At 45.4% G+C, this 26,030-nt stretch overlaps 1 protein-coding gene across 1 annotated transcript; it reads left to right on the top strand.

The window, feature by feature from the left end:
- Positions 1-1,012: 1,012 nt before the first annotated feature.
- Positions 1,013-25,823, top strand: MKRN1 (makorin ring finger protein 1). The gene is made up of 8 exons (XM_064372870.1): positions 1,013-1,377; positions 10,682-10,810; positions 18,845-19,074; positions 19,530-19,756; positions 22,006-22,220; positions 22,970-23,080; positions 23,637-23,775; positions 24,139-25,823. Exons 1-8 carry the CDS (start codon positions 1,193-1,195, stop codon positions 24,349-24,351), a joined length of 1,449 nt encoding a protein of 482 aa, XP_064228940.1. The 5' UTR covers positions 1,013-1,192; the 3' UTR covers positions 24,352-25,823.
- Positions 25,824-26,030: the final 207 nt, after the last annotated feature.

A 26,030-nucleotide genomic window follows, 5' to 3' on the forward strand; every position in this document is an offset into this window, starting at 1 on the left:
CAGGCTGGTCTCGAACTCATGACTTCAGATAATCCATCCTCCTCGGCCTTCCAAAATGTTGGGATTACAGGCATAAGCCACTGTGCCTGGCCTGATCATTATTACTATTATTCTGATTATTATTATTATTGTCATTTTTACAGAGGAGAAAGCAGGAGCACCAAGAGGTAAAATAATTTGCTGTAAGACACATGTAGCTTAGAAAGGAAAGGCGAGAGATAAAGGGACCAGCCCTCTAGTCAAAATACTTGGCCAAGATCACATCTGAGATACCAGGAATAAGAGATAACCTCCCCCCTCCTTCTTTTTTTTTGAGACGTTGTCCTGCTCTGCTGCCAGGCTGGAGTGCAGTGGTCCGATCTCGGCTTACTGCAACCTCCACCTCCCGGGTTCAAGCGATTCTCCTGCCTCAGCCTCCCAGTAGCTGGGACTACAGGCGCTCACCACCAAGCCCGGCTAGTTTTTTTTGTATTTTAGTAGAGATGGGGTTTCACCATGTTGGCCAGGATGGTCTCGATCTCCTGACCTCATGATCCACCCTCCTCGGCCTCCCAAAGTGCTGGGATTACAGACGTGAGCCACCGCGCCAGGCCGAGATAACCTTTATTAAGTGTTTACCAAGTACCATTAAGCTCAGTGATTTTTAAGGATATCTTGTAATCCTCATAGCAACCCAGTGCGGCGGGGTCTGTGCCATCCGTATTTGAGAGAAGATGAAACTCAGGCTGAGAGAACAGGTACCTAGCTCAAGAGCTTACTAAAAAATGGGAAAGTGCAGAGTCAAACCCAGGTCTTCCGTCTGCAGGTCCCTAGTCCCCAGCTTCTGCTCCACTGTATCAACCTCTGCTAGGAAGAAAGCCTCTGAATGACTGTGGACTTTCAACGCCGGGGTCTCCACGGGACACACCTGTACAGACCCTGCTAACCCCGCCCCTTTCCTGGAGGAGACGTCCCTTCCACCAATCAGCGGCGCCGTGGGCGTGCCGCGGGCGTGCACGCTTGGGGCCCTCAGTTCAAGTGGCGAGAGCGCTCGGAGACGCGAGAGACGCGACGCGGAGTAGGCCGGTACCGAAGGGGTACCTCAGTGTCCTTCCCCTCCCCTCGCCTGGCCTCGCCGTCCTTTACCCGCAGCCGGACCGGAACTATGTGATCCCGGAAGTTCCGGGGCCTTTGCTGTGTGGGATAAACAGTAATGGCGGAGGCTGCAGCTCCCGGAACAACAGCCACAACATCAGGAGCAGGAGCGGCAGCGGCGGCGGCGACAGCGGCCTCCCCCACCCCGATCCCCACAGTCACCGCCCCGTCCCCGGGGGTGGGCGGAGGGGGCGGCGGCAGCGACTGCAGCGGCGGCGGCTGGACTAAACAGGTCACCTGCAGGTAGGACGTTGCGCGGCGGAGCGCCAGGCGCGGGGAGGGGGCGGCGGGCCGAGCCCGCGGCGCGGGAGGGAGGAGGGCTGCCGGCCGGCGGCAAGCGGCGCGGGAAGGCGGGGACCGGCGTTGTCTCGACTCCCGCAGCCCTCGCTGTTTCCGCCGCCGTCGCGTCCCCTCAGTCACTGCGTCAACCCCAGCTGGGCCGCGGATCCTTCAGCGCTGTCCGCGGAGGCCTGGCGGAGAGCGGTCGCTGCGGGGCCGCCGGGCTGCACCTCCGCCTACCCTCCTCTCAGCGCTGCCTGCGCTGGCTGCGAGCGCATCGGGGAGAGGTGGGCTGGCTCCTCCCCTGCCGCTGGAAGGATGTCCCCGCCGCTGCCTCCGCTTCCCGGGGCTCCGGAGGTGGTCGCTTCCAGCCGGTCTCCCAGCCGTCCTCTCCGGGCCTAGACACCCCGCCGAGGGCCCCAGCAAGCTGGCCTGGCTCCTAGCCCTCTCCTCCCTCCGTGTCATCCGTTTGTAACGTCTTTTCACTTCCCTCCGCCCCCCGGTCCTCCGCCCAACCGTGAGAAGAAGCTTTTGTATATCTTCTTTGTATGTTTGTCGAGGTTGGCGGTGCTGAGCTTTGTCTTAAAAACAGGCAAAAGGGGGCCGGGGTCGTCTAATCCACTAGAGGTTTTTTGAGCGGCGATTATTACCCTCCCCCAGCGCTATGTTCCTCTTTTGAAATTTACGCGTCTTCTGAAGGGAGTGCAAGGGCTCTTTGCTCCCGGAAGAGAGGTTTGGGTTTGGTTTGGTATGGGAGACGAAAATTTTAGAAAAATTAAGGGATGGCGGTTGTACGGATGTGTACGCTTGTAAAAAACTACCTAGCTGTACGCAGAAGAAGGCATTTAATTGCATGTTTTTTGTATTCCAGTTTCTAAATAGTGATCAGTAGCGAATGTAAGCTTATCTTTTTCTATCGGTTGAAGAAATCAACTGAAATGCCGATTTTCATCTGTATGGTATTATTAATATGCAAATATATAAAAATAATTCCTAATAAGAACTTGTAGTATTAAGGATGAAATTTGAAACCTTCCCAGTCTTTGTGATACATTTCTCCTGACAACGATGAAGCTCTCTCAGTTTTCGATACAATACATTTAAGATGTGAAGGATAAGCTTAATTATTTTATATAATGGGATAAGGCACAAACGCAATTTCAGGTCACTTGTCTTATTCATCGGTGGATCGTAAAAGTGGAATATCACAAGGAATGATGATTTCAAAGTTTTTACTCATTGAGAGAGTTATTTGAATACTGTTTCCTTTTTACAGTGTTACAGTTGATCTATATGTGCCAGTTAGAGCTTTTAAAAATTAAAACTGACCAGTTGGGGTGGCTAGGCCGGCGCGGTGGCTCATGCCTGTTATTCCAGCATTTTGGGAGACTGAGGCGGGCGGACCACCTGAGGTCAGGAGTTTGAGAGCGTCCTGGCCAACATGGTGAAACCCCGTCTCTACTAAAAATACAAAAATTAGCTGGGCGTGATGGTGGGCACCTGTAATCCCAGCTACTTGGGAGGCTGAGGCAGAAAAATCACTTAAACCCTGGAGGCAGAGGTTTCGATGAGTTGAGACCTGGCCGCTTCACTCCAGCCTGGGAGAAAGACTATAATTATAAACTCCGGCCGGGCGCGGTGGCTCAAGCCTGTAATCCCAGCACTTTGGGAGGCCGAGGCGGGTGGATCACGAGGTCAAGGGATCGAGACCATCCTGGTCAACATGGTGAAACCCCGTCTCTACTAATACAAAAAATTAGCTGGGCATGGTGGCTCGTGCCTGTAATCCCAGCTACCCAGGAGGCTGAGGCAGGAGAATTGCCTGAACCCAGGAGGTGGAGGTTGCAGTGAGCCGAGATCGCGCCATTGCACTCCAGCCTGGGTATCAAGAGCGAAACTCCGTCTCAAAAAAAAAAAAAAAAAAAAAAAAAAAAAAAAAAAATTATAAACTCCGTCAAGGCCGGGCGCGGTGGCTCACGCCTGTAATTTCAGCACTTTGGGAGGCCGAGGTGGGTGGATCACGAGGTCAAGAGATCGAGACCATCCTGGTCAACGTGGTGAAACCTCGTCTCTACTAAAAATACAAAAAATTAGCTGGGCATGGTGGCACGTGCCTGTAATCCCAGCTACTCAAGAGGCTGAGGCAGAATTGCCTGAACCCAGGAGGCGGAGGTTGCGGTGAGCCGAGATCGCGCCATTGCACTCCAGCCTGGTTAACAAGAGCGAAACTCTGTCTCCAAAAAAAAAAAAAAAAAACCGTCAAAAAAGAAGAAAAAGAAAGAGGAAGGTTTAGATTTACTAGTTTTTGGTTTTTTGCTTGAGGCAGTTTTGTTGTTCTGCCGATTCCTTGTTAGGTTTTGAATTTTAGTGTTTGACATCGTTTTCGGTTGTTCCAGGTATCAACGTGATCTCTTAAAATAGTTTTCTCCTTTAGATAAAGGAATGTCAGGTATAATTTTTTTTTTTTTTTTTGAGGCAGAGTTTCGCTTTTTTTTTTTTTTAAAGACGGGGTTTCACCATGTTGGTCAGGCTGGTCTTGAACTCCCGACCTCAGGTGATCCACCCGCCTTGGCCTCCGAAGTGCTTGGATTACAGGCGTGAGCCACCACGCCCGGCCTAGAGTTTCGCTCTTGTTGCCCAGGCTGGAGTGCAGTGGTGCCATCTCTGCTTACCGAAACCTCTGCCCCCCCAGGTTCAAGCGACTCTCCTGCCTCAGCCTCTCCAAGTACCTGGGATTACAGGCATGCACCACCAGGCCCGGCTAATTTTGTATTTTTAGTAGAGATGGGGTTGCTCCGTGTTGGTCAGGCTAGTCTCAACTTCTGACCTCAGGTGATCCACACACCTCAGCCTCCCAAAGTGTTGGGATTACAGGTGTGAGCCGTGGTGCCTGGCGTAACTGTGGTCTTCATTGTACACTTTGAGCTCTCCGAGAAGAGTAGGGCCCTAGTTTATCTGCAGGGCTTTCCTCAGTTCCTGGCATAGAGCAGATACTCAGTAAATGCTTGAATGATGTTGATAAAGTCATACCTAGAATTACCCACTTTAATGGGAACTTTGTAAGATTCCTCTGCTTTTATTAAAAATAACACACACACTTGTAAATTCAAGGACGAAGTGCTTGACAGAGCACATGTATATTTTTCCCTCTTCCCTTTTTTTTTTTTTTTTTTTTTTTTGAGATGGAGTTTCGCTCGTTACCCAGGCTGGAGTGCAATGGCGCAATCTCGGCTCACCGCAACCTCCGCCTCCCGGGTTCAGGCAATTCTCCTGCCTCAGCCTCCTGAGTAGCTGGGATTACAGGCATGCGCCACCATGCCCAGCTAATTTTTTGTATTAGTAGAGACGGGGTTTCACCATGTTGACCAGGATGGTCTCGATCTCTTGACCTAGTGATCCACCCGCCTCGGCCTCCCAAAGTGCTGGGATTACAGGCTTGAGCCACCGCGCCTGGCCTCCCTTTTTTTTTTTTTTTTTTTTTTTGAGACAAAGTCTTACTCTGTTGCCCAGGCTGGAGTGCAGTGACTCGATCTCTGCTCACTGCAGCCTCTGCCTCCCGGGTTCAAGTGATTCTCCTGTCTCAGCTTCCCTAGTAGCTGGGATTACACCGGACCACACGTACGCCAGCCGTAACTACCTTATTTGGTATTCGGTCATTCAGTAAGTAAACATGGCATGCCTGCAATGGGAGAAACAATATTAGGTGTGCATGAGAGAGTGCAGATGTATATACTGTATTATGAATAAACATTTTCAATGTTTGCTAGGTAAACATCCTTTAAAGAGAATCAGGTACACGTGTGTTTTAGTGTTTGTGATGATTTCTCCTATAGCACATCACTCCTGTATCTAGGAATTTGACTAAGGCTGTTTTCTTCACTTAGGGGGTAATCTTCTTAAGTTAGAAGTTTTGATAAGAATGTTTTTAATTCTCAGAATCACCTGTATTTTCTTACCAGTTACATTTTTCCTAATGTTCCTCCTGAAGTTTTCATTGTGTTATTTCTGCAGCTTGAGTAAAACCTAAGAATACCTTTCCTAAGAAACTGTTATGCTGCCACCATCAGGCTGTTTTTCATATTTTTTGTTAGAGGAATACTAAGAAATAGAAATGCTCATTGCATCTGCTACTAGTTCCCTTGAGTGAGGTTAGAACAGTTAATAAAGAGAAGTTGTAATTTGAATTTAGCGCCTGCTTTATCAGTGCTTCTATAATGGTAGATGAGTGTTCTGGTAGTTGACATAATACACAAAAAACATTTTTTGAGATGGAGTCTTGATCTGTTGCCCAGCCTGGAGTGCAAGTCGCGTGTTCTTGGCTCACTGCAACCTCCGCCTCCAGGGTTCAAGCAATTCCCGAGTAGCTGGGATTACAGACACTTGCCAAATTCTTAGTAGAGAAGGAGTTTCACCATGTTGGTCAGGCCAGGCTGGTCTTGAACTCCTGACCTCAGATGATCTACCCTCCTCAGCAGCCCAAAGTACTGGGATTACAGGGGTGAGCCACCACACCTGGCCTTTTCGTCTTTATTTTTATTTACTTATTTTATTGAGATAGGGTCTCATTCTGTCTCCTACACTGGAGTGCAGTGGCAGTGTCTTGGCTCACTGCAGCCTCCACTTCAGGCTCAAGCAATCCTCCCACCTCAACCTCCCCAGTAGCTAGAACTACAGGCATGTGCCACCATGCCCAGCTAATACTTTTTGCATAAAATGTTAGAGGCAGGGTCTCACCCTGTTGCCTAGGCTGGTCTTGAACTCCTAAGTTCAAGCATTTTACCCACCTCAGCCTCCCAAATTTCTGAGATTACAGGTGTGAGGCACCGTTCTTGGTCTCATAAGCGTTGTTTTGAGACTGAGTCTCTCCTTCTGTTGCCCAGGCTGAAGTGCAGTGGCGCGATATCAGCTCACTGAAATCTCCACCTCTCAGGTTGATTCTCATACCTCAGTCTCCCTAGGTGTTGGGATTACAGGTGCTCGCCATCAGGCCCGGCAAATTTTTTTTGTATTTTTAGTAGAGATGGAGTTTCACCATTGCCCAGGCTGGTCTTGAACTCCTGACCTCAGGTGATCCACCTGCTTCAATCTCCCAAAGTCCTGGGATTACACACATGGACCACCCTACCCAGCCTCAAAAGTTGTTTTTTGGTTTTTTGTTTGTTCGTTTTTGTTTTTGGCTACAGGGTCTCACTCTTGGCCAGGCTGGAGTGCAGTGGCATAATCTCAGCTCACTGCAACCTCCGCCTCTGGGCTCAATTAATTCTCCTGCCACAGCCTCTCCAGTAGCTGGGATTACAGGCACTTACCACCACGCCTAGGTAATTTTTGTATTTTTAGTAGAGATGGAGTTTTATCATGTTGGTGAGGCTGATCTTGAACTCCTAACGTTGCGATCCACCTGATTCAGCCTCCCAAAGTGCTGGGATTACAGGTATGAGCCACCATGCGGGTCCAAAAGTTTTTTAAATGTGGTTAATGTAACTTAAGGAAGGAATTTATCTGGGTGTGGCCACAACGCCTGACCTGCTGCTCTTCTTAACACCCTTGGGCTTCCCAGCGTCCTCTCATCCAGCAGTCTCTCTCAGTCCCCCCTTTCCCTGCTCCACTCTTTTTCTTTTAAGACAGAGTTTTGCTCTTGTTGCCCAGGCTGGAGTGTGATGGCACCATCTTGGCTCACTGCAACCTCCGCCTCCCTGCTTCAGCCTCTCGAGTAGCTTGGCTAATTTTGTATTTTTAGTGGAGACGGGATTTCACAGTGTTGGTCAGGCTGGTCTTGAACCTTGGCCTTATCCTTCCAAAGTGCTGGAGTTAGAGGCATGAACCACCACTTCCAGCCTTCTACCTTTTCTAAACAAGTACGTATTATGTACACAGATAAAAAGGGTAATAAAACATGTAGTTTAAGAAACAGTGTACTCACTCATTAAAAGTTAAATATCAAAGTAGGAAATGTCACAGCAAATGACATTTGATTAAATGCCATATCTATTTTTTAATTCCTAGAAATTCCTAAAGAGGAATTTCTAGAAACCTAAAGAGGTTGTTAAGATGCCTAGAGATACTCTGAGGGAACAGTTTGGTTCTCTTGTACCCTTACAGGCTAACTTGCAGTTTCCTGTTCTCTATCTTGGTGACACTATTAGGTTTCTAGGTTTCTAAGAGGCACAGCTGTAGGGGGATTCTAGTAAACTTTGTCTTTATTACTGGACAGTGTCTCATGTAATCAGAGACTGCACATGGAGGGAACTTTAGAAATGAAATGTGGCCCAGGGCTTCCACTTAAGGCAAGCTGAACTTGGGCAGTGACATTAAGGTGAATTTGGATGATGGGTTTTTTTTTTTTTTTTTTTTTTTTTTGGTGGTAGCATGTAGAAACAAAACACATATTTACGTTCATAGGTTTTGTTTGGAGGAGAAATTCTTAGATGCAGACTATCTTTTTTTTTGAGACCAAGTCTCGCTCTGTCGTCCAGGCTGGAGTGCAGTGGCGCAATCTCACTGCAACCTCTGCCTCCCGGGTTCAAACGATTCTCCTGTCTTAGCCTCCTGAGTAACTGGGATTACAGGCACCCACCACGCCTGGCTAATTTTTGTATTTTTAGTAGACACAGGGTTTCACCATGTTATTCAGGCTGGTCTCGATCTCCTGACCTCAGGTGATCCACCCGCCTCGGCCTTCCCAAAGTATTGGGGTTACAGGCTTGAGCCACTGCACCCAGCCCATACAAACTCTTCCCAAGCCAAACTGACTAGCTTGTTAAGGATAATTTTCATAAACAGTCAAAAAAATTGATATGAAACTCAACCAGCTTTAAAGCTTATAGAAAATAATTATTTGTTTATTTATTGAGATGGAGTCTCGCTCTGTCATCCAGGCTGGAGTGCAATGGTGCGATCTAGGCTCATTGCAACCTCCTCTACCTTGCAGGTTCAAGCAGTTCTCCCACCTCAATCTCCTGAATGGCTGGGATTACAGGCATCTGCCATCATGCCTAGTTATATTTTGTGTTTTTGCAGAGACAGGATTTCGCCATGTTGCCCAGGCAGGGCTTGAGCACCTGACTTCAGGTGATCTACTCACCTCATCCTTATAAAATGCTGGGATTACAGGCGTGAGCCATGGTGCCAGGCCAAAGCTTACAGAAAGTATTAATAGCTCTACAGTTGAACAAAAGTTCAGACCTGAGTAGCATTAAGTTAACCCTAGTAACAGTTGAAAGTTAGGCTAATTATACCTATAATTTGACTTCCTACAATTTTTTTTCTTTTACTTTTTTTTGAGATGGAGAGTCACTCCTGTCGCTCAGGCTGGGGTGCAATGGCTTAATCTCAGCTCCTGGGTTCAAGTGATTCTCCTGCCTCAGCCTCCCGAGTATCTGGGATTACAGGCATGTGCCACCGTGCCTGGCTAATTTTTTTGTATTTTTAATAGAGACAGGGTTTCTCCGTGTTGGTCAAGCTGATCTTGAATTCCTGACTTCAGGTGATCTGCCCGCCTCCCAAAGTGTTGGGATTACAGGCATGAGCCGGCTGGTTTGGCTTTGTTCTGAGGCAGAGTCTTGTTCTGCCACCCAGGCTGGAGAGTAGTGGCACAATTATGACTCACTGTAGCCTTGACATCCCTGGGCTCAAGGGATCCTCCTATCTCCACCTCCCAAGTAGCTGGGACTACAGGTGTGTCACCATGCCTGGCTAATTCTCTTTGGTATTTTGTAGAGACTTTCACCTTCACCGTGTTACATAAACGCTGCAGTAATGTCCCTCTTTGGCCTCCCAAGTGCTGGGATTATAGGCAAGAGGAGCCATTTCCCATCTAATTTTTAAAAAATTAGGCCAACCACAGTGGCTCACACCTGTAATCCCAGCACTTGGGGAGGCCTAGGTGGGCAGGCAGATCACGAGGTCAGGAGATTGAGACCATCCTGGCTAACAAGGTGAAACTCTGTCTCTACTAAAAACACAAAAAATTAGCCGGGTGCGGTAGCACGAGCCTGTAGTCCCAGCTGCTCGGGAGGCTGAAGCAGGAGAATAGCTTGAACCCGGGAGGCAGAGGTTGCAGTGAGCTGACATCACACCATTGCATTCCAGCCTGGGTGACAGAGCGATACTCTATGAAAAAAAAAAGAAAAAAAAAGAACCTTTTTTTTTGTAGAGAGGCTCTCTCACTATGTTGCCCAGGGTGGTTGTTAATTCCTGGCCTCCAGTGATCCTCCTGCCTTGGCCCCCCATAGGTGTGAGTCACAGTACTCTGCCTTAAAAATGCTTTCTCGTTCTGTTGGCCAGGCTGGAGTGCAGTGGCACGATCTCTGCTCACTGCAACCTCTGCTTCTGGGTTCAAACGATTCTCTTGCCTTAGCCTTCCAAGTAGCTGGGATTACAGGCACTTACCACCAAATTTAGCTCATTTTTGATTTTTAGTAGAGATGCGGTTTCACCATGTTGGCCAGGATGGCTGGATCTCCTGGCCTTGTGATCCACCTGCCTTGGCCTCCCAAAGTGCTAGGATTACAGGTGTGGGCCACTGCCCCCGGCTTTCTTAAGAAAGTGAAACATACACAGTAGCTTGACCCTTTCCAGCACACATTGTTTCTTGACTCTTTGTCTTTGATTGTTTTTGACAGATAGAGCTGCCATTGTGGCTAAAGTTAGTGGAAAACAAGAAGCCACCTCCCTAGGACTGTAAAATGAAATCTGTGGTCAGACTTAATCTGCTGTAACAAGATGAATGTTTGGAATTTAAATTGGTGCCTGGATCTATGAGCAGCCTTCCTGTAGTACCCAAATGGATTATTCTATGATCACAGTCTAGTGCCACTTTTTTTGTGTTTATTTTTATTTTTATTTATTTTTTTGTTTTCAAGATGGAGTCTTGCTCGGTCGCCCTGGCTTGAGTGCAGTGGTGCAATCTTGACTTACCACAGCCTCCGCCTCCCGGGTTCATGCGATTCTCCAGCTTTAGTCTCCAGAGTAGCTAGGATTATAGATGTTCGATACCACTTCAGGCTAATTTTTGTATATTTAATAGTGATGGGGTTTCCCCATGTTGGCCAGGCTGGTCTCCCAACTTCTGACCTCAGGTGATCTGCCCACCTCAGCCTCCCAAAGTGCCAGGATTATAAGGCATGAGTTACTGCGCCCGGCCCTTTCTTTGTGTTTATTTCATATGTTTATGTATTTGCTGGTTGAATATATTAGTCATGAATACTAATTAGTTTTAATCTTTTTAAGGATTGGTTTTAATTCAGTTTTGTGGTCCTTTGTTTCACAGGTATTTTATGCATGGGGTTTGTAAGGAAGGAGATAACTGTCGCTACTCTCACGACCTCTCTGACAGTCCGTATAGTGTAGTGTGCAAGTATTTTCAGCGAGGGTACTGTATTTATGGAGACCGCTGCAGGTAAGAATTTGCTTATAAATTTAATTTGTTCAGGGGTGAGTTGGAGGAAGAATGTCAAAGTAAAAGACGTAATTCTAATCGCTTTATATGTAATCCATTAAAAATAATGCTTTGAAAACAACTCATGGCTGGGTGCAGTAGCTCATGCTACTTTGGAATCCTAGCACTTTGGAAGGCTGAGGTAGGAGGATTGCTTGAGCCTGGGAGTTCAAGACCAGCCTGGGTAACGTAGTGAGACCACGTGTCTACAAAATACAGAAAAATCTCAGCTGGGCATGGTGGTGTGTGTTTGTAGTCCCAGCTACTCGGAAGTCTGAGGCAGGAGAATTGCATGAACCCAGGAGATGGAGGTTGCAGTGAGCCGAGATGGCGCCACTGCACTCCAGCCTGAGTGACAGAGCGAGACTCCATCTCAAAAAAAAAAAAAGATGGAAGTGCAGTAGCTTCCAAGTGCAGCCTGCACTCCGGGCTGGAGTGCAGTAGCGTAATCTCGGCTCACTGCAACCTCCACCTCCCAGGTTCATGCAGTTATCCTGCCTTGGCCTCCTGAGTAGCTGGGGTTACAGGTGTGTGGTACCACACCTGGCTAATCTTTTATATTTTTGGTGGAGACAGAGTTTCATCATGTTGGCCGTGCTGGTCTTGAACTCCTAACCTCAAATGATCTGCCTGCCTCGGCCTCCCAAAGTGCTGGGATTACAGGCGTGAACCACCGCGCCCGGCCACCAGGATTGTTAAGTGTGCTCACTCTTATGGCTGTTGGCAGGAGACCTTAGTTTCTCACCATGTGGGCCTTTTTTTTTTTTCTTTTGAGATGGAGTTTTGCTGTTGCTGCTCAGACTGGAGTATAATGGCACTATCTTGGCTCATCACCACTTCCGCTTCCTGAGTTCAAGTGATTCTCCAGCCTCGGCCTCCTGAGTAGCTGAGATTACGAGTGTGCACCACCATACTTGGCTAATTTTTGTACTTTATGTAAAGGTGGGATTTCACCATGTTGGCCAGGCTGGTCTCGAACGCCTGAGCTCAGGCAGTTTGCCTGCCTTGGCCTCCCAAGTGCTGGGATTACAGGTGTGATCCACTACACCTGGCCCACGTGGGCCTTTTCATAGTGATGCTTTAGTGTCCTTAGAGCTTGGCAGCTAGCTTTCCTCAGAGCAAGCAGTTCAACAGAGAAGGCAAGGAGAAGCCACAGTGCCTTTATGACCTAGTGTCAGAAGTCATGTACTGTCACTTCCACTGATTCTGGACTAAGTTACTAAGTCCAGCCCACATGTAAAGGGAGAAGAATTGGGCTCCACCTTTTGAAGGGAGGCATGTCAGAGAGTTTTGGATGTACTTTAAACCACTACCCTTCGTAAGACTTTTGACAGTGTTGTAGTCAGTTTTAGTGTCATTATCAGAAAATGTGTGAGCCACTGTTTTCAAGTGATTATAAAGTTAAGAAGAACCTGAAATTATTGGTGGGGTGGGATATTAATGTTAAGTCATTGTGCATCTGTTTATTAGAGAATCCAGTAAGGATGGAGGGGAAAAAGAAGATCTTTTTCTTTTTTTTTTTGAGACGGAGTCTCGCTCTTGTTACCCAGTCTGGAGTGCAATGGCGCGATCTCGGCTCACCGCAACCTCCGCCTCCTGGGTTCAAGCAATTCTCCTGCCTCAGCCTCCTGAGTAGCTGGGATTACAGGCATGCGCCACCATGCCCAGCTAATTTTTTGTATTTTTAGTAGAGACGGGGTTTCACCATGTTGACCAGGATGGTCTCGATCTCTTGACCTCGTGATCCACCCGCCTCAGCCTCCCAAAGTGTTGGGATTACAGGCGTGAGCCACCGCGCCCGGCCCAAGAAGATCTTTTTCAAATGACTCTATAGGAGCTCAGAAGTTGATCCCATGAAAACTTTTAGTTGTTATTCATTTGTCTTCTGCTAATTTTTCATTGCAGTATTGCTGAAAAGGAAAAAAAAAATGACATGATGACATTCTTCTCAAGAAAACTCTGCCAGACATGTCTTTTGCAGTCCCAATATAAAAGGCAGAAAAAGTTGTGAGAACTTCTCCTACAATGATGAATGGGCGATTCTTTGTAGTGGTACAGTCTGCAGGTGTTGAGGCTAATTTGTAGGGGAGCTGTGTCCTTGAACTGGGTTCCAGTCTTTTGAGAGTTACTGCCAACTGTGACTAGGGCAGGAGGAGTTGAATATTGATGAGAGTGAGGAATCCAAGCTCTCAAGCAGAGGGATGAGAATAGACTTTGAGATGGAATTGGAAAGTTACAGTTAATTAGCAGTTGGTCCTTCTTTCAGAAGTGTTCTTCTGAATGGACTATGTAGATGGAGTGAATGGAAAAATTGAAGGTTAAATTGAAGAAATCTGTGCTAAGCCCTAGGCTCTGCATATTAACTAGCCTATTTTTCAGGCAATTTGCCAGCCCCAAATAGTTTGAGACCAGAAAGAATTAGGTAGGTTCCCTATTTTGGTGAGCCTCTGACATTGAGGCAGATGCAAACACCTCAACTTTAAAGTTGAAAGGGACTGGGCATAGTGACTCACCCCTGTAATCTCAGCACTTTGGGTGGCTGAGGCGGGCAGTTTACTTGAGGTCAGGAGTTCAAGACCAGCCTGGCCAACATGGTGAAACCCCATCTGTCTCTTTTCTTTTTTCTTTTTTTTTAATGAGACCGTATTTCACCATATTGGTCAGGCTGGTCTCGAACTCTGAACCAACCTTAGGTGATCCGCCCGCCTCAGCCTCCCAAAGTGCTGGGATTATAGGTGTGAGCCACCTCGCCCAGCCCAACCCAATCTGTCTCTACTGAAAAAACAAAAATTAGCCTTGTGTGGTGGCCTGTGCCAGTAATCTCAGCTACTTGGAAGCCTGAGGTGGGAGAATCGCTTGAACCTCGGAGGGGGAGTTTGCAGTGAGCTGAGGTCATGCCACTGCACTCCAGCCTGGGCAACAGAGCAAAAATAATAATTAAAAAAAATAAGGCCGGGAGCAGTGGCTCACGCCTGTAATCCTAGCACTTTGGGAGGCTGAAGTGGGCAAATCACGAGATCAGGAGTAGAGACCAGCCTGGCCTGACCAACATGGTGAAACCCCGTCTCTACTAAAACTACAAAAAATAGCTGGGTGTGGTGTATGCCTGTAAACCCAGCTACTTGGGAGGCTAAAGCAGGAAAATGGCTTGAACCAGGGAGTCAGAGGTTGCAGTGAGTGAGATCACGCCATTGCACTCCAGCTTGGCGACAGGGTGAGACTGTCTGTAAATAAATAATAAAATTTATAAAAGTGTTGGGCACGGTGGCTCATGCCTGTAATCCCACTGTAGCCGTCACATCCAGCTAATTTTTTGATTTTATTTGTAGAGACAAGGTCTCCCTATGTCACCCAGGTTGTTCTCAAACTCCTGGCCTCTTAGTTTTCTTTTTAATAAGGATGTAGCTGCCTCTTTTCTTTAGAGAATGAGCCAGAATTGAGCTGGGTTTAGATCTCTTAGCACAAAGTGAAAGGAATTAGGGGAACTATAGTAGTCTACTTGGAAGTTTGGTGAATTACTGAGGACAGGCTGATAGAGGTGATTATTAAAAGCTTGATTATGGACTAGCTAAAGAAGGAATCTTAAAAGAGCAGCTTGCTCTATGACTGCTTGTTTTCCTGTTAAAATTGTACCTAGGAGGCCAGGTGTGGTGTCTCATGCCTGTAATCCCAGCACTTCATTTAGGAGGCCGAGGTGGGTGGATCATGAGTTCAGGGAATCCAGAAACCCGGTCTCTACTAAAAATACAAAAAATTAGCTGTATGTGGTGATGGCGTGCCTGTAATCCCAGCTACTTGGGAGGCTGAGGCCAGAAAATAGCTTGAAGCCAGGAGGCGGAGGTTGCAGTGACCTGAGATTGTGCCACTGCACTCTATTCGGGTGACAGAGCAAGACTCTGTCTCAAAAAAAAAAAACAGAACAAAAAATGAAAAGTGAGATTTCTAAGGATACTTGCTGCTCTAACATTTCAGAATACTGCCATCCAGTAGAACTTTGTGCAATACTAGAAGTGTTCTTTATGTTACTTTCTAATGTTAGCCTTCTAGCTCCTTGTAGCTTTTGAACACTTGAAGATACAGCTGAGGAAGGACTGAGGAACTGAGTTTTAAATTTTATTTAAGTCTAAAGAGCTAGATGTGGCTGGTGATTGCTATACTGTATAGAGCAGCTTTAGAGTCCCATTAGACCTAGAACTATTGCTTAAGTGGACCGTGAGGTCATCATCTCTCATGATAGAATAGTTCCCCACAGTTTTTGAGTGAAGTGAGATGATACAAGTGAAAGAGCATATTCATGATAGTTTCTTCTCCTTATCCTTCAGCGTGCAGGATTCCATTCCACAGAACAATGCATTGGGCTTTTGTAGATGATAGCAGGATACTCAGCTTACTTTTGCTGCAAGGCCTGGTGGTTTACCTAAGGCTTACGAGGAGGAATATTAATGTCTTTGAAGAATGGGTTTCACCATGTTGGGCAGGCTGGTCTCAGACTGCTGACCTCAAGTAATCAACCCGCCTTGGCCTCTCAAAGTGCTAGGATTATAGGCATGTGACGCACCGCGCCTGGCCTTTTTTGTTTTTGAGATGGAGTCTAACTCTGTTGCCTAGGCTGGAGTGCAGTGGCGTATTCTCGGCTCACTGCAACTTCTGCCTCATGGGTTCAAGTAATTCCTGTGGCTCAGCCTCCTGAGTAGGTGGGATTACAGGCACCCACTACCACCACACCTGGCGAATTTTTTTTTTTTTTTTTTTTTTGAGACGGAGTTTCGCTCTTGTTACCCAGGCTGGAGTGCAATGGCGCGATCTTGGCTCACCGCAACCTCCGCCTCCTGGGTTCAGGCAATTCTCCTGCCTCAGCCTCCTGAGTAGCTGGGATTACAGGCACGCGCCACCATGCCCAGCTAATTTTTTGTATTAGTAGAGACGGGGTTTCACCATGTTGACCAGGATGGTCTCGATCTCTTGACCTCGTGATCCACCCGCCTCGGCCTCCCAAAGTGCTGGGATTACAGGCTTGAGCAAATTTTTTAATTTTTAGTAGAGATGGAGTTTTGCCATGTTGCCCAGACTTGGGTTGAATTCTGAGCTCAGGCAATTACCTCGGCCCTCCAAAGTGCTAGAATATGAATGTTTGAGGGAATATTGCAATGATTAAAGGCCAGCTCAGTAAAATGTTTGCCATAAGCTGGTGTGTAGAGCCTTTAGATTTTACTTTATTTTTAGATGTAAACAATAGGCACCTATAACACAGGTTACCCATGGTTAGTACTGTTTCATAAGAACCACTTGATACAAACTATGTATTACAGCATGGTGAAATTGACTACATACATAATTAATACATTAATTCTGAATAAAATTCTCTGTGTGCCGGGCATGGTGGCTCATGCCTAGCACTTTGGGAGGCTAAGGCAGGAGGATTGCTTGAGCCCAGGAGTTGGAGACCAGTCTGGACAACATAGGGAAACCTGGTCTCTAGAAAAAATAAAAAAACATTAGCCAAGCATGGTGGCACACAGCTACTCAGGAGACTAAGGCAAGAGGCTTGCTTGAGCCCAAGAGGTTGAGGCCGCAGTGAGCTGAGGTCACACTACTGCACTCCAGCCTAGGAGATACAGTGAGACCCTGTTAATCAGTCAGTTTCTTGGTGTAAAATGCTGAAAGAATTGTGAGAATTTTCTCAGGCAGAAAGATGCTGTCTTTTTGTTTTGTTTTTTTGAGACAGAGTTTTGCTCTGTTGCCCAGGCTGGAGTACAGTGTCCTTATCTTGGCTCACTGCAACCTCTGCTTCCCAGGTTCAAACAATTCTCATGCCTCCACCTCTCCTGAGTAGCTAGGATCACGGGTATGTGGCACCATGCCCAGCTAATTTTTGTATTTTTAGCAGAGACAGGGTTTCACCAGGCTGGTCTTGAACTCCTGGCCTTAAGTGATCTGGCCTCCTTGGACTCCCAAAGTGTTGGGATGACAGGTGTGAGCCACCATGTTAGGCAGGAGAGATTTTTTTTTTTTTTGACAGAGTCTCACTTTGTCATCTAGGCTGGAGTGCAGTGATATGATCTCGGCTCACTGCAACCTCCGCCTCCTGGGTTCAAGTGATTCTCCTGCCTCAGCCTCCCAAGTAGCTGGGACTATAGGCACATGTCACCATGCCCAGCTAAATCTTTTTTATTTTTGTTTTTTGTATTTTTTAGTAGAGACAGGGTTTCACCGTGTTAGCCAGGCTGGTCTCGATCTCCTGACCCTGTGATCTGCCCACCTTGGCCTCCTGAAATGCTGGGATTACAGGCATGAGCCATCGCGCCTGGCTAGAAAGATGGTTCTTAAAGGAAATAGATGTTTCTTCCCCATGTATTTGGAGATGGTGATGGTTTAATGTTTCCTGATGAAAAAGAAAGAATGTGTAGGGGGGAGGTTTGGAAGGGGAAATAGTGAATAGATGGATTTGGAAAAAGAACGTACATATTGTGTGTGTTTTGTTTTGTTTTGTTTTTTTGAGACCGAGTCTTGCTCTGTCACCAGGCTGGAGTGCAGTGGTGCAATCTCAGCTCACTGCAACTTCCGCCTCCTGGGTTCAAGCGATTCTTCTGCCTCAGCCTCCCGAGTAGCTGGGACGACAGGCGCGTGCCACCATGCCCGGCTAATTTTTGTATTTTTAGTAGAGATTGGTTTCACCGTGTTGGCCAGGATGGTCTCAATCTCTTGACCTCGTGATCCTCCCACCTCGGCCTCCCAAAGTGCTGGGATTACAGGCATGCGCCACCGCACCCAACCCATATTGTATGTTTTGTAAATATTGTCTGTACCTTTTAATATTGACAGCATTTTAACCGATGTGTTGGTAAAATGTTCTACATGTCTGCTTGTTGACTTTGTGTTAACCTTGCTTTGAAATCAGTCCATTTTGCCTGCAGGGTTTCTGGCAGAGTTAGCATGGGAACTATAGATTGTCAAACTGTGTGAAACTCCTGATTAGAGTGGAATTTGAGGTAATAAGTGGTATATAGCAGGAGTATGTGGCCTACAGGCCAAATCTGGCCAGAGGCTGTTGTCATAAATCAAGATTTATTGGAACAGTTACACATATTCATTTAAATAATGCCTATGCCTGTTTTTGGACTGCAGTTGCAGAGGTGAATAGTTGTGACATTGACTGTAGGATCTACAAAGCCTAACATGTTTATGTATTTGATGCTTTAAAGTTTGCAGATCCGCTGGTCTATTGCCTTGCTACTCAGGAGTGTGGTCTCTGAACCATCAGTCTTGGCGTCATGCTTGGTATAACTAGACATGCAGAATCATAGACTTCTCTCTGCACTCAAAAATATAGGCATGTTGACTTATCAAAGAGAATCCAAGGAATGTATTAGGAATATATAGCCAGACGTGGTGGCTCACATCTGTAGCCCCAGCACTTTGGGAAGCCGAGGCAGGCAGGTGGATCACCTAAGGTCAGGAGTTTGAGACCAAACTGGCCAAATGCCATCTCTACTAAAAATACAAAAATTAGCCAGCTGTGGTGGCAGGCACCTGTAATCCCAGCTACTTAGGAGGCTGAGCAGGAAAATCACTTGAACCCAGGAGGTGGAGGTTGTGGTGAGTGGAGATCACGCCACTGCACTTGAGCCTGGGCAACAGAGCAAGACTCCATTGCCAAAAAAAAAAGAATACATGAAGTTAGGCAGTGATTGCTTACTCTTTTTTTTCTTTTCTTTTCTTTTTTTTTTTTTTTTTGAGACAGAGTCTCACTCTCTTGCCCAGGCTGGAGTGCAATGGCTTGATCTCTGGCTCATCTCAACCTCCGGCTCCTGGGTTCTAGCAATTCTTCTACCTTAGCTTCCCGAGTAGCTGGGATTACAGGCACCCACCACCACACCCAGCTAATCTTTGCAGGCTGGTCTCAGGTGATTTGCCTGCCTCGCCCTTCCAAAGCGCTGGATTACAGGCGTGAGCCACCACACCTGGCCAGCTGCTTACTTTACATTTTTATCTTAGGTATGAACATAGCAAGCCATTGAAACAGGAAGAAGCAGCTGCTACAGAGCTAACTACAAAGTCGTCCCTTGCCACTTCCTCAAGTCTCTCATCAATAGTTGGACCACTTGTTGAAATGAATACAAGCGAAGCTGAGTCAAGAAATTCAAACTTTGCAACTGTAGGAGCAGGTTCAGAGGACTGGGTGAATGCTATTGAGTTTGTTCCTGGGCAACCCTACTGTGGCCGAAGTAAGTATTCTGAAGAAGGAAATAAGAGTTAGAGGGCTAGATAGCAGTTCATCCATTTGCTCAGCTTTGACAACTTTCCCCTTTCTGCTTAATCGTAGTAAAATTGGATTACCTGAGATTTACAGATGGGGTGAAGGAAACTTTGAATCCCAGTAAAATGAATTCAGAATGTTTTGAAAAACTGAATCCTCTCTTTAATTAGTACTTTTTGAAATTAAATTTCAATGACCCAAAACATATATAAAGAAGCTGTGTTTTTTTATAAGCCTAATCTTGGAAATGCCAGCATTAGAAAGAATTCCTTTCTTTCACATGAATAAATCAGTTCAGCAGACTGTTTTGGTATTTAATTGCAGTTTTATTTTTATTTTTTGCTGTTAGGTTCTCAGTTCCCTTATAGTTCATGTATCTGCCTTATCCGTTTGGACCTTTACCACCCTCTTACACATTTTCAGCTGCGCCTTCCTGTACTGAAGCACCCCTGCAGGGCTCAGTGACCAAGGAAGAATCAGAGAAAGAGCAAACCGCCGTGGAAACAAAGAAGCAGCTGTGCCCTTATGCTGCAGTGGGAGAGTGCCGATACGGGGAGAACTGTGTGTATCTCCACGGAGATTCGTGTGACATGTGTGGGCTGCAGGTCCTGCATCCGATGGATGCTGCCCAGAGATCAGAGCATATAAAGGTAAGTCTTCAGGGAGATGCATGTGTTATTAGATGTGAGAATCAATATTTGCCCTTTCATAGCATTGTGGGTTTATTTCACAGAAACATTGGATGAATTGAATAGTTACCAGTGAGTAGGGAATTGCTTCTTCCTTGGGCTTCTTGGATGCTTTATCAAGAAGTCATTTCCAGCGAACAAAATTAACTGGGCATGAAGGTGCGTGCCTGCAGTCCCAGCTACTTGGGGGCCTGAGGTGGGAGGATCGCTTGAGCCCAGGAGGTTAAGGCAAAAGAAAAAAAAAAAGTAATACTTCCAGAACCTCAGACTATGGACTTAACATTTTTTTTTTCCTCTTTTAAAAAGTAACGTTTCTGAGATTGACATTCAATATACTTAACCCTTGGAAACACACATTTCATTGCTTTTTAGTATATTTACAGAGTTGTGCAGCTGTTACCATTTTACTGATTTTAGGACACTTTTAAAAATTATTTTTTATTTCTATTTTTTAAAGACGGGGTTTCACCATCTTGGCCAGGCTGGTCTTGAACTCCTGACCTCGTGATCCACCCACCTCACCCTCCCAAAGTGCTGAGATTACAGGCGTGAGCCACTGTGCCTGGCCAGGACACTTTCTTCATCCCACACCCTTTAGTCACTCTTGGTTCTATCCTTCCTCTAGTTCCTGGCAATAATAAATCTGGTTTGTCTCTGGATTGGACTATTCTGGACATTTCATATAAGTGGAATCCTGTAATGTGGTTCTTTGTGACTGACTGCTTTCAAGGTTTTCCATGTTGTTGTGTGTAGCAGTTCTTCATTTTGACGGCTGAATTGTCATATGGCTAAGCCACATGAGTTGATGGACACTTAGGTCACTTCCAGTTTTTGGCTGCTATTAAGAATAAGGCTGCTCTGAACATTTGTATATAGATTTTTGTGTGAAGATATGTTTTCAGTTGTCTTGGGTATGTATTTTTAAATTTGGTTGTAGGGGGTGAGGCATGGTATAAGGTAGACATAATTTGATCCCTAACTTCAGCATACTTCTGTGAATTTAGGCAGGTTAAATTATATGATATATATCTATATATTGAGATATTAGAACCTACCTCTGAATATATATATATTTTTTCTTTTAAATATTTAGGAAAAGACATGTTTAGTGATTTATGTGAGATTATGGATGACATTGCTTTTTTTGCAATTTTTTCTTTTCTTTCTTTTTTTTTTTTTTTTTAAAGATGAGGTTTCACCATGATGGCCAGGCTGGTCTTGAACTCCTGACCTCAGGTGATCCACCCACCTCAGCCTCCCAAAGTGCTAGGATTATAGGCATGAGCCACTGTGCTCGGCCACAATTTTTTTTTTTTTTTGAGACAGAGTCTTGCTCTGTCACCCAGACTGAAGTGTAGTGGCACAATCTCAGCTTACTGCAGCCTCCACCTCCCTGGTTCAGGTGATTCTCCTGCCTCAGTCTCCTGAGTAGCTGGCACTATAAGCGTATACCACCATGCCCGGCTAATTTTTGTATTTTTAGTAGAGATGGGGTTTCGTCATGTTGGCCAGGCTGGTCTGGAACTCCAGGAGTCACGTGATCCACCCAACCTCGGGCTTCCAAAGTGCTGGGAGTTTTCTGCATTTTTATATTTCCTATAATCATGTTAAAATAGGATGTCCACACAAAAATTGGTACATAAATGTTCTTAGCAGCATTATTTATAATAGCCCCAAGTGGGCTAATCTAACCTAACCCAAATGAACATCAATCTGTCAAGCTGAGTAGTTGAAAAATCTCAATGAAAAAATAAAAGAAAAAAAAAGAAAAAAAAAATCTCAATGAAGAAGCTTTTTTTCCTTAAAGGCATAAGAGAGTTATGTGCCTGTTGCCCTTATTTTCCGACAGGTTTTAACTAGGGCCTTAACTTAATATAGAAGCCAGAAATAACAACAACAGGAAACAGTATGGAAACTGTCTTTAATGTAGTTGAGCTTCAAGTTTAGGGCAGAGAAAATTGGGTAATTTTTCAGTTCCCGAAGTTGAGTCCTCATAGTTTGATTTTCTAGTATTGTAAAGTACCACCGCCAAAAACAAAAATCCCCACTGCACCTGTTTTCACTTGTAAGCAAAGCTAATTTACGTGTCAGCTTGGGAACATTGTTGTTTCAGTTGACTATTTGATCCTCTGAACGTGAATCATTAACTGTTGCTCAAGTTTTCAGGATTCAATGACTCGATTCCACTTGTTCTCTCTCACCTTCTCTAGTCGTGCATTGAGGCCCATGAGAAGGACATGGAGCTCTCATTTGCTGTGCAGCGTAGCAAGGACATGGTGTGTGGGATCTGCATGGAGGTGGTCTATGAGAAAGCCAACCCCAGCGAGCGCCGCTTCGGGATCCTCTCCAACTGCAACCACACCTACTGTCTCAAGTGCATTCGCAAGTGGAGGAGTGCTAAGCAATTTGAGAGCAAGATCATAAAGTGAGGCTCCTCCCCAGTCTTCATTTGTGCTTTCTCTTTTGGGGAAGAATTTAGTAACTTGTGCCAACTTTCAACCAGATGGACCGCATTTAAATGCATGCATTTTATCTTGAAACTGGGATATTCTAATGGGGATTTCTTCTTTGTATTTCAGCTAGCTTCTAGGTTAGTTGGTCTATCTACTTTTATTTGAATGAGGAAACCCTGTGTATCAGTTAGTAGAATCTTCGTGCTTTTTCTGAGGAGATTGTGTTTAATGGATTATTAGCCAGTTTAGGCTCAGTGAACAAACTGATCTAGCTCTGAATGTATGTTTCCTGACGTTTTACATTTTCCACTTTCCTATTCCATCCATTAAGCTAGCCAATAATCCACCATCCTTTAAAGATTGTTCTCATAACTGAACAAAAACTACATAATCTAAACAGAGCAAAGCTACAAGAAATAAATTTATTTAAACGAAAGAAAAAGGAGTCTGTGTGAAATGTCTTCTTTTGTTTTTGTTTTTTACCTAAGTTATTTAAAAAAAAGAAAAATGAACTGGCTAGCCCTTGAGTTGGATTTATAAAGGAGGTTGTCTTGCTTGAAAGAAATGGTCAGTTGTGTGACAATATGTGGAACCCTTTCAGGAAATGCCCACGTGCCTTTCAGTTAAGTCTTTAAATCTGGAGGTGACACACCAGGGTGTGTCCTTGAAGAGTGGGCCTGTAAAGGGGAATTTGCATTGCAGCCTGTTCATTGTTTCCCAGGTCCTGCCCAGAATGCCGGATCACATCTAACTTTGTCATTCCAAGTGAGTACTGGGTGGAGGAGAAAGAAGAGAAGCAGAAACTCATTCTGAAATACAAGGAGGCAATGAGGTATGAGCACTGCAGCCTTTTCTCAAGCGAAGAGCCCAACAGAGCTTGGGTTCACTTTGAAAAGAATGGTGCTGCATTATACACTCCTACCTCCTTCCTACCCTTCTTTTACTTCCCAGGACAGTTTATTTTGTCACCCTGATAGCACTTACCCAGTATGTATCTTGCTATAACACAGTCCTTGGGGTACATGCCAAGGGACTGTGTTAAAAAGAAGTCTCTACTGCTGACAAGTAAGGCCCCACGAGTGGGGTTCTACCTTATTCTGAATCCATGTTGTAGCTGTCCTATATTCTTGTGTGTTGGCTTTCTAGAAGATTTTCTCTCTATGGCACCTGCTTGTGCTAGAGCTATTAATCAGCGTAGACTTGAACAGAGTTACCGGTTTCTAGTGTTTCATGCATTGGCACACACATGTTTATAAGAACGCACCTTGGGGAGGGCTATAAGCTGACATACTGGTTCTATCCCTACCTGTTTAAAGAAACCCCGGATGATAGTCAAATACAGACCTGAAATCCACTGTGAATAAGGGTTGCGATATTTTCCTTTCCAGCAACAAGGCGTGCAGGTATTTTGATGAAGGACGTGGGAGCTGCCCATTTGGAGGGAACTGTTTTTACAAGCATGCGTACCCTGATGGCCGTAGAGAGGAGCCACAGAGACAGAAAGTGGGAACATCAAGCAGATACCGGGTAACTCTCACTGTTTTTTTAAAAGAGGGGAAATACCAAGATACCAGTTGAGTCCTGCACATACTGGGGCAGGGGAAGGAGAAGGTTAACACTCAGGTCTGGGAGTGAAATTGTAGGATATTAAAGAAGGAAACAAACCTCAGAAAACTGGGAGGGCTAGGAAAGGAAAAAATGTGCCTTAAAGTTCTAGCCTAAACTATTTCCGTCAAGTAACCATAGGGGAGGAAGTGGTAAAATGGAAACCCTAACTAAGAAGTCTGGTTCGTCATGCCCTCTGGTGTGCTGGACGTTTTGCCTTATAAACAACAGGATAGAAGATACTGCTCGACAGTGCCATCCCTATCACGGCCTTGTTTTTTACAGGCCCAACGAAGGAACCACTTCTGGGAACTCATTGAGGAAAGAGAGAACAGCAACCCCTTTGACAACGATGAAGAAGAGGTTGTCACCTTTGAGCTGGGCGAGATGTTGCTTATGCTTTTGGCTGCAGGTGGGGACGACGAGCTGACAGACTCTGAAGATGAGTGGGACTTGTTTCATGACGAGCTGGAAGATTTTTATGACTTGGATCTATAGTAACCTTGCGTGGTGTGTGAACTGGTCTGCTGACCCCAGACAGCAGCTGTCCCCTGTGGTGGTGTGACAGTGCCTGTGTTCTCTCCTAGGCAGGCCTTTCAACTCCAGGTGCTGTCGTAAGAATTTTTACCCAGGGCCTGTCTTCTCAGCCCCTCACCTTTCCCCGAGGAGTGTGTTTTCCCTGTTGAAAAAAGTTATAAAAATAAATCTTAAAGTTAGTTTTTTGTAACACGAATTTAACTGTCAGACAGTTAGTGTAGGTGTGTTGCGTCATCTGTTTTCAACCAGATTGCATTTATGGACTTTTCACACACTTCATTTTGAGGACCCCAGGTTCAAAAGTAAAACCAGTGGCCCTGCTTTGGGGTCCAAGAATAGGAGTGATGAGTGAAGGGACCTAAGGTGGCCGACAGCCTTCTGCTGCAGACATGGGATGTGGATCCTTGAGGTTTCTGGTGAAATCTGCACATCTGTGTTTTTATATCTGTTTCCTACCCTGTAATCCCTACCACGTGCACTCGTTCTGTGGTTTTGGTCTCTTGTTTAATTGCACACAAGTAATAATACTACTGGGTAACCAGAACCAGGTGTGAATGTGTTGAGATTTCTACTGTTTTGCATGATAGGAAAGTTGTGAAAGAATACACATAAAAGATACAGAGGCGTAAGTAACATCAATGCAGAGTTGGAAGTGGACTCCCAAGGGCTGACATGGTGTGTGTGAGTGTGGGTGTGTGATAAACTTCTCATCCCTGCATAGATGCAGTATTCTTAGCCTTAGAAAAACTTGGTTTAGTGGTTTAAGCCTTGTGTGGCAGATAGATCTTCAAGGACAAAGCAGTATATTGGTAGTTGTCAATATAGCAGTGCTCGCTCTGTCTTTATAAATAGAGAAATGGGGTTAGCCATAGAGGTTAAAACTACCTGGTAATCCCATATATTAACACAAACTGGGTCTTGGATGCACAGTTGTATTTAATGTTTTACGATCTAGCCTTTCCAGTACAGGCACTTTCTAAGAAACCTTTGTCCTCATTTGGGGCATTTTGTTGTCGGGTTTTTGTGTTTGTTTTTGTGGATATTTGCCTCATTCCACCCCTGAGCTTTCAGGTAGACAGATGCGATTCAAAACTCCGTTCTAAGGTGTTTATTGTAATGGAGTAATGGGTTTGCAGTAATAAGTCATACTTTTCCACCAAAGGGGAGGAGGTCTTGGGAATCCCTGAGACTAGCTGAAGTTAAGTTGTTGGAAGAATTCCTTGATTGGAAATTTTACCTGTGTGTTTTGTTGCTCTGTTTACTGAAAATGACTCGGGGATGCTCCTGGTTTGTCCATCTACCGCTTTGATTCCTTGGATCCCACCCATTCTTTCACTTTAAGAAAAAAACATAATTGTTGCAGAGGTCTCTGTATTTTGCAGCTGCCCTTTTGTAAGAAGCACTTTTCCCAAATAAAACAATTAAAAAAACAAGTTGGCTGTTCTGTGTAATGAGCTGTTTTGAAATGTGCCGATGTTGAAGAATAATAATGATTTTCTTTCACTCACTCTTCGATGTCCCTCTGTCAGATGTTTGTGGGGATAGGTACTTTGAGAAATGTGTGTGAGAGAGAAAGGAAACCTTAACCAGCCTGGATCATCAAACAGTTCTATACTTGAAAATGTTGAAGACTCACGCTG

This window comes from Aotus nancymaae, unplaced genomic scaffold (assembly GCF_030222135.1).
Source record: "Aotus nancymaae isolate 86718 unplaced genomic scaffold, 86718_ANA_hifiasm-v0.15.2.pri h1tg000002l, whole genome shotgun sequence".
NCBI classification, from domain to species: Eukaryota; Metazoa; Chordata; class Mammalia; order Primates; family Aotidae; genus Aotus; species Aotus nancymaae.

What these genes read in the sequence shown, in the direction of transcription:
- MKRN1 (XM_064372870.1), top strand. Translation starts at nt 1,193, where the DNA reads ATGGCGGAGGCTGCAGCTCCCGGAACAACAGCCACAACATCAGGAGCA. An exon ending in AGAGATCAGAGCATATAAAG is followed by an intron (nt 19,757 to 22,005) that starts GTAAGTCTTCAG and finishes CACCTTCTCTAG; the next exon opens with TCGTGCATTGAGGCCCATGA. An exon ending in AAATACAAGGAGGCAATGAG is followed by an intron (nt 23,081 to 23,636) that starts GTATGAGCACTG and finishes TTTCCTTTCCAG; the next exon opens with CAACAAGGCGTGCAGGTATT.